This window comes from Pelophylax lessonae, assembly GCF_965119305.1.
Source record: "Pelophylax lessonae genome assembly, chromosome: 3".
Classification (NCBI taxonomy): domain Eukaryota; kingdom Metazoa; phylum Chordata; class Amphibia; order Anura; family Ranidae; genus Pelophylax; species Pelophylax lessonae.
The window spans coordinates 326,025,948-326,034,876 of NC_138770.1; the positions used below are offsets into that span (position 1 = coordinate 326,025,948).

General features: G+C 40.0%; 1 protein-coding gene across 1 annotated transcript in view; it reads right to left on the minus strand.

The window, feature by feature from the left end:
- Positions 1-7,077, minus strand: part of CSMD1 (CUB and Sushi multiple domains 1) — a 2,644,830-nt gene extending 2,637,753 nt beyond the window's left edge. The window contains exon 1 of the mRNA XM_082250071.1: positions 6,662-7,077. Within this exon, the coding sequence (XP_082106197.1) occupies positions 6,662-6,749 (88 nt within the window). The 5' untranslated portion in view covers positions 6,750-7,077. The remainder of the gene's footprint in view (positions 1-6,661) is intronic.
- Between the last annotated feature and the right edge of the window lie 1,852 nt (positions 7,078-8,929).

Below are 8,929 nucleotides of genomic sequence, written 5' to 3' on the forward strand. Positions count from 1 at the left end.
GCATAATATCCACATTTAACACTTTTAGTGCCAACATACTGTATATAATTGCACTACACATTTGTATTATTCTCAGTGGGGACAAAGGCAAAAACATTGCTAAAGTAATTTCTTAAAATTGCTGCCTAAAGAGTTGAATCAATTCAAGCTGCCAAGCTTACCTAATACCTCATTTTTAAAATACCCAATCAAGGGGCCTTTGTGCGGTAAAATAACTCCTTTCCAATTATCTAGTAAAAATTATCTAGTAAAAATACTTTGACTTTTTTCTACTTCAAAATTAATATTAAGTAGGCCAGTCAGCTACTTGAATATTCTGTGATTATTAACTGACCTTTAAAAATAAAATGCAAATTTCTAGGAAAGGAAAATGTAAATTCTTTATTTTTCTGGCTCTCTGGTAATAATACCTGGAACAATTTCTATTTGTTTCCCAGCTCGTGAGACCCCTATACATCCCTATATATGCATTTCAGAATAACATGGATGTGCTCTCCCAGGTGCAGTTGCACTCTTCTCTGGGCCTCAAGCTAGTAGGGCAGGTATGCTATTGAAGGTATTTCACTAATCCAAGACCAAGAAGGTACGGCAAAGAACTACTTCTAGGGTGTGGCTCCCTCAACTTTCCCCCTCAAGGTTGTACCAAGTGCTTAAGTGACCAATCATTAGGCCCTAGCACTTTCAAGTAGAGCTGGAGGGAGGACCCCTAGCCCTGTGTAAGCTCGGACTAAATTGACCTGGAACTAAAAGGGTTCTTTTTTCTTTTTTTTTTGCTGTATTATAGTAAAAGCAGTTGAAGAGCAGGGGGAAGTAGACCCTTTTTGCTCTGCAAGGATAAAGCAAAGGTTTGCCTAAAAGTAATTGTAAAGTCTAATTGTTTTATTTATTTTTTTAAATAAACAAACACATTAACAAACATGTACAGTCGTGCTCATAAGTTCACATACCCTGGCAGAATTTATGATTTCTTGGCTGTTTTTTGGAGAATATAAATGATAACACAAAAACTTTTCTTTCACTCATGGTTAGTTTTTTATGCTGAAGCCATTTATTATCAATCAACTGTGTTTACTCTTTTTAAATCATAATGACAACAGAAACTACCCAAATGACCCTGATCAAAAGTTTACATACCCCAGTTCTTAATACCGTGTATTGCCCCCTTTAACATCAATGACAGCTTGCAGTCTTTTGTGGTATTTGTAGAAAAGGCTCTTTATCTTCTCAGATGGTAAAGCTGCCCATTCTTCCTTGCAAAAAGCCTCCAGTTCCTGTAAATTCTTGGGCTGTCTTGCAGGAACTGCACGTTTGAAATCTTCCCAGAGTGGCTCAATGATATTGAGGTCAGGAGACTGAGATGGCCACTCCAGAACCTTCACTTTATTCTGCTGTAGCCAAAGACAGGTCAACTTGGCCTTGTGTTTAGGATCATTGTCATGTTGGAATGTCCAAGTACGTCCCATGAGCAGCTAATCATTCACATTCTTGGAAAAATGGCCAAGAAATCATAAATTCTGCCAGGTTATGTAAACTTTTGAGCACAACTGTAATATAACAAACATACTAAACTTACCTCCTCTGTGCAGTTGGTTCAGCCCAGATCCTCCTCTTCTCAGGTCCCTCTTTGCTGCTGCTGCTGGCCCCTCCCTCCTATCGAGTGCCCCCACAGCAAGCAGCTTGCTATTTGTGAACCCGAGCCGAGCTGCAGCTCCGTGTTTACATTAAGACAAAGTGTTGTGGTTCGGCCCCACCGCCTCTCTCTCCTGATAGGCTGACTGATTTTGATTGACAGCCTTGGGAGCCAATGGCGCTGCCACTGTGTCTCAGCCAATCAGGAGGGAGAGTCCCAGGTGGCACAGGGACTCGTGGACATTGCTGGACAGAGATGGGCTCAGTTAAGTATTAGGGGGTTGCTGGGGCGTCTGCTACACACAGAAGGCTTTTTATATTAATGCAAAGAAGGCTTTAAGAAAAAAACCTTCCTGACTTTAAATCTCCTTTAATGGATGATCTTTGGAGTGCTAGATTTTTTAGAAATAAGTAACCAGAATACAAATATAAACAATATATAAAAGTGTACCCTTTAGGAACAAGTAGTCTTCCTGCATTCTATTTGCTCATCTGCAAATATGTACATTATGAAGCCATAACTGAGCAACGCTATAATATTAGTGAAATGTAAAGAGCTGAAGAACTCTGGTTAAACAGAAATCAAATTTTGGGTTTAAGATGGTTGGCTACTGAAAGCCTTAAGCAAAAATAATTACCATGCAAATAAAGCTAACATGCAGTCTAGGACCTAACACTCTGGTACATGTGTCTGTGTCCACCCCCTACATTACAGTAGCTAGAATATATATATATATATATATATATATATATATATATATATATATATATATATATATATATAGATAGATAGATAGATAGATAGATAAAAAGCTCCATAGTGCTCCAGGGGGTGGGATGTCCACAAGGTTTAGGAGTGTTTCTATGAGAATGCTTGGCCATTCTTCCACAAGAATATTTGTGAGGTCAGGCACTGATGATGAGCGAGGTTGGGGTGGAGGAAATTGACTGGCCTGCACAGAGGAAATTGACTGGCCTAACCTCAACCTGATAGAAAACATTTGGGATGAATTAGAGCGCAAACTGCGAGACAGGCTTCCCTTCAACATCAGTGCCTGACCTCACAAATGTGCTTCTTGAAGATTGGTCAAACATTCCCATTGGCACACTCCTAAACCTTGTGGACAGACTTCCTAGAAGAGTTGAAGCTGTTATGGCTGCAAAGGGTGGGCCAACTCAATATTGAACCCTACGGACTAAGACTGGGATGCCATTAAAGTTCATGTTCGTGTAAAGGCAGGCGCCCCAATACTTTTGGTAATATAGTGTATATATTCATTTTTATTTCATGTGTCCAACATTAAGCAGTGTGGGGACCCTATACCAATAATGAATGTATAAAGTTTAATAACCAATTACAGTCTTTAAGGTTTAGATTACTGCATTCTTCTTACTAAAGACATTATCCTTGGCAGATTACTGTACCTACATACGCACTTTTAGCACTGGCTTATCAAATAGACTTGCGTCTATCTTTTCAGAAAGACTGATTGCACCAGAGTTATGTAATGTAGCCAGTTCAGGGGAAAATAATTCTAAGTAGAGTTCTTCTTAATGATGGTTTTTAGATGTCTCGATAATTAAACTGAGAAACAGATGTGTCGTAATTTATGTTTAACATATATTTATATTTAACGTTACATAACTTTCATTTTTCAGATTTCAATTTCATCAGTTTTATTCTTACAATAAGTAAGATTTGTATTCTTGTAGCAAGATTATTATGAAGATGTCAGTGGAAACATTACTGTACATATTCTGAGGTCAAGTGGTAACCTGTACTCTCTAAAGGATCGATATTATTGAGTCATGTATGCGCTATGCAGAAGCAGGAAAGACGATGAAGAGTGCTGTATTCTCAGAATGAAATGCACTATGCAGCATGTACAATACATACACACTGATCCATATGAATGCAAACCCACTGGAGTATGAAGACTTTTAAATTTAATATACAGTTCAGCTTAGGAATGCAAAGTGTGTAAATGCCAAGTGCCAGATCCTTTAACTCTAGCTTTATTAAACTATGTTCAGATGAATACCAAATCCTACATGGCAGATATGCAAACTCACAGTATCTGATTTGCAGTGAGTTCCCAGTTTACTGTGGGTATTGTTCTAAAAAAAACAAAAAACAAACAAATTAGGAGCCCTCTTTCTAAAAATCAAGTCAGTCAATAAAATCCACAGGCACCTTCAACACTGACCAATACAGCCTTAAGATGTTCAGTTCAAGTTTAACAGAGAAGAGCCTGAGTGGAATAGTTTTATGGTTGGCTGTGTTTAGTTTAGGCTGAGAATATAGAGAGAATCTTACAAGCAGATGTTTCCTCAAGAGCTCCAGGAGACCAAAGTAGGACCAGGGGTGAGAAGGTCTCTGATGCCTATCTATAGCACCGTCTGCAATGTAATGTGTGTGAATGAGATAGGAAGGACATACCAATATCTATCTATAGATATATATGTATATATATACATATATATATCGATAGATAGATAGATAGATAGATAGATAGATAGATAGATAGATAGATAGATAGATAGATAGATAGATAGATAGATAGATAGATAGATAGATAGATAGATAGATAGATAGATAGATAGATAGATAGATAGATAGATAGATAGATAGACAGACAGACAGATAGATAGATAGATAGATAGATAGATAGATAGATAGATAGATAGATAGATAGATAGATAGATAGATAGATAGATAGATAGATAGAGTGTGAGAGATAGATAGATAGATAGATAGATAGATAGATAGATAGATAGATAGATAGATAGATAGATAGATAGATAGAGGTAATCTATCTATCTATCTATCTATCTATCTATCTATCTATCTATCTATCTATCTATCTATCTATCTATCTATCTATCTATCTATCGTATGTATATATTGCAAATCTGACATAGCTGTCGAGGTGAAGTGTTAGTTAATAATAAGACCATAATAAGACTTCAAAGAACCATGTAATACTCTGGGAAACAGCCATATCACATTATTTTCATCTAGTCATATACCCCGATGAGTTACATGATGCTCTTCTTTGTCACTGTGCAGAGCTCCTGAATGTGCAATTTGAGGTTTAGAGCTAAACTGTAGGCTCTTTTAAATCACTTTACTAAGGCTGCTTTGCCAGGTAGGATGAAGCTACTAATCATTTGCAGGTAATTGAATGTTGGAATACATTTACTATAGGGAGAGCTTGGAATAGAGGGCACAGGAAGAAGCCAATGGGGTTATTTTGGATGAATTCCTTGAAAGCTTACAACTGGGTTCACATGACCAACTATGAAATGTGCTCCACTGTAAATGGGAATGCACACCTTTATCTCTTGGCTGTGTGTAATGATCAGAATTAGGAAGTTGGGATGGAAGAGGTAGAGTGGAGGACCTGGGAGTGAGTGGGAGAGAGAAAGAAAGAAAGAGAGAGAGAGAGAGAGAAAACAGGAAAGCCCACACACAGCCTGCTTATTGCATCTACAGGCTGCACACGAATAGCTCAGTCTGGAGATTTATTCAAAGCTTGTACAGAGAACATCACACACTTCCTCCAGCCTCTTTATTACCAGATCAGATTGCAAGGTCGTCTTCAGAAAATACCCTGTAAACAAGGTGCAATCTACATATCCCTTTACTTTACCCAACCACAAGTGTACTCTATAATGTAGCATAGGTAAATCAATTCTTAAAACTTACAAACATTTTTACAACCTTGCATGGTTACTTTTACTTTTATTGTTTGCATTTACCCATGGATAACTATTTAACAAAAAGCCTAGAAAAGTGACCCTGTATAGCTGAAAAACTTATGGTGCTTTCCAAACAACCTTATGGTCAAAATAACAGCCATGAGCCCTTTCTTCAGACCTTATAGAAGAACCATTAGCCAAAAAGAAAACGTGTTCAGTACCAATAGTGTATTAATCCATAGCATAAAGCACATAGAAGGCATAGTATGTCAGTGATTGGAAGGGTGCCATGCATTACTATTGGGAAGAGCTGTATAGCAAACCTTCAACCTCCCAAATTGCTTTTCTGTTTGACCTAGATTAGGCAGTAATACATAAAGTCAAGTTCCTAACAGTGAAAGAAAGGAACATTTTTCAAGTCTCTATAAATTTGCATTTTAGCAAAGCTGTCTGCATGAAATGAAAAGACTGGGAGTCTACTCTAATAAAGGTATGTGGAATAACATTTAATAAGTGTATCATCTATTAAAGGAAAAAAAAAACCTACATGCAACAGTTTAATTCATTATGCATGTTTAACTACATTACTAAAATGGGGAACATTTGAATAAAAAGTCATTTTTCATGTTAGGGTCAAAAGAATCTTAGACAGGTTTCCACTGCTAGTCATTTTGGAAATGGCACCATATTTGTGCCCCTGCCTAAGAACAGTATCAATCAGGATTCTGTCCAAATGAAGAAGTAAAGGACCAATCTAGCTGAAATGTCAAAAGTTAAAGCAGTTTTCAACCCCAAGGTCTTGTCTTTAGATGAAAAAGAAACTAAGTGGCATAGAGGAAAAAAAAAAACACCAAAGCCTATTCTATTCAGTTTTGGAAGAATGTCCTAATGCTCCTTCCTCAATAATCCCATAGGCAGGAATGGCAGCGAACAGGCAGTGATGACATGCAATAATTAATGATGGCACCAGGAGAAACTTGTTACAATAAGCATTATGCAGGCATGGAACATGGTATAGAGATAGATTGCTGCATTAACCACAAGCCTGATCCTAGTCATCAATCTGATGACAATGGGAAATCTAGAACAGGTATGTGAAACATCAGCACATGACACATTCCCTGTAATGTCCATTGAACTGCCCTGGAGTTCCCACATGCCAGATCTCCAAATCAACCTTGTATGGAAAAAACAAGCAGCCAATTCCGAAGTAGGCAGTGTGCTGGTGATCCACTAATGGACAACTTGAGGGCTAATACGATGAGCAGCAAAGCATGTACAGAACACAACTATGTGATGTGATCAATCTATATGATGTGATCAATCTTACCCTTAGCTGCAGTGAGAAACCCTAGGCACACCAGCAGCAGATACTTCAATTTCCCCAACGCAGGCATGTCTCTGTATTTTCCACACATCCAAAATAAAAAGAGGGAGAGGGGAGCTTTAAACAAGCAGATTTCACCGTTCCCGACAATTGTCTGCGATCACAGCGATCCAGATGATCGAATAGAGATCCAGTTTCAATGAGAAGGTTGGAGAGTTGGCTCTCATGTCATAATGCAATAAAAGAAAAAAAGAGAGAGAGAGAGATCTAGGAGCCACTGCAGGGAGAAAAACTGGCGGAGCTGCTGCAAGATCCTAGGGAGCTCCGAGCGCAGCGAGCGGTGGTGCTGAAAAGACAGCGACCGAGGATCGGGGGAAAAGCAGTCAGGTATCCAGCAAAGGAAGGAGGACGATTGGCTGAGGACGGAGGCAGAGAGACACACAGAGAGAGACACAGAGACAGAGAGAGAGACTGAGATCACAGCAGACACCAGCACAAGGAGCTGGACTCAACCATCACTGAACAGCGAGAGGGGAAAGAGACTGCACACCTCCCCAACACCCTTCTCCCTTCTATCCACGTCTCCCTTCTACTGGAATCCCCCCACAAAGGTCCAGCCTTGTACACACAGGCAGCACAGCTATTCACACATCATCATCATACACCACTCACATGCGCACTGCTGCCAACAGCTGCATGGAATATCATTTGCAAGAGTTAAACTTTCAGTGAACTTTCAGAAACATCCCCCCTGTCTGCTCCATTCTTTTTTTCTTTTTTTTTGGCTTTATGAAAAAAATAAATAAAAAATCAGGACAGGTGCTAAAGGTGCTCTGCGATAAACAATTGATTTATTTTTTTCCAATCGCTTTGTAGCATAGGTTTGGGGTGTGCTAGGTGTGCCTGGGCACAGCCTAATGACTAAGTGCAGTGCTCAGGGCTGCGGTTAGAAATCACGGAGCCCCATACACTCCCCCCCCCCCAATACCTGAATATACCAAGACAATATTTTCACTAAAATCATTATTAGCGGACATACCAGAGAACCTGTGTGAATTAGCCCTTTTTAATTGTTTTTTATATTTAAATATATATATATATATATATATATATATATATATATATATATATATATATATATATATAAAATTTTAAAATGTTTACAATTATTTTATAATTTTCTTAAATTATTTAATTTTAATTATTTTTTAAATTTTTTTTTTTTTGTATTTGTTATTTTTTTACAGGACAGGGAAGCCTGCAGTGCTCTGGGAGAGAAGGGGGTGGCGCAGTGAAAGGGGGGCACAGGGGGGGGAATCAGGAGCAGGCAGAACAGAGATGGGGATCGGTGTTGATGAAACAATTACAGGAACGATGCCCTGTGTCTCTGCCTGCAGCAGCTGAAAGCTGACAGGAGGGGAAGACAATTGGCTTTTTAGCTGCTACAGAGAGCTGCACAGGGCTTCCTTCTGTAATTGTCCCCCTGCCCGATCGCTCCAATTCCCTGTTCTATTGGGGCCCCCCCTGTGTGCCCAGGCCCCCTACAGGAGGACTGGTGGTTCCCCCCTATCAGCGGCGCTGGCAGTGTTGTTCCCCCTACTGCCTGGGCTTCCCACCATGTTGTCCCCCGCCCCACAGTGCCAATGGCTTCCCACCTTTCCATTCCACTGGCTGCTGCAGGGGTTGTTTCAGGATGGACAGCAGGGGAAGGGTCCTTTCACGCGGGCTTTCCGCCTGGCGGACTCCGTTTTGCTCAGTGGGGATCGGTGGATGGCAGGTCCGTCTCCGCTTACTTTGCAGAGACAGACCTGTCAGGTCCCCGCTCTCCTCTATGGAAGATCGGATGATAACAGACTACCTGTCCATTTTCATTCAATCCTATCTGATCCTCCAGACGTATGGAAACTAGGGTTTCCATCCATCTGTATTTGACGGACAGGATCGGATCGGATAGCAGCGGGTGTCAGTGGAGATGTCACCACTGACATTCACTGCTCCATGGGGACGCGTGGAGCATTCGATCAGGTCCACCTGAAAAACTTACAGGCAGACCTGATCAGAAAGCCTGTGTGAAAGGGGCCGAAGGGGCTAATAAATATTTAATTTACTGTCCCCTTGCTTTTCTAAATCAACACACTTGCTCAGTGTGTTCATTCATACCTGGAGCATTGTAAACTATGTTTACTATGCTTCAGTTTGTGAATGAACAGGAAGCCGCTCAGCACAGAGCACTTCCCATTCATTCACTGTCCAGTGCAGCTGAGAGAAAGT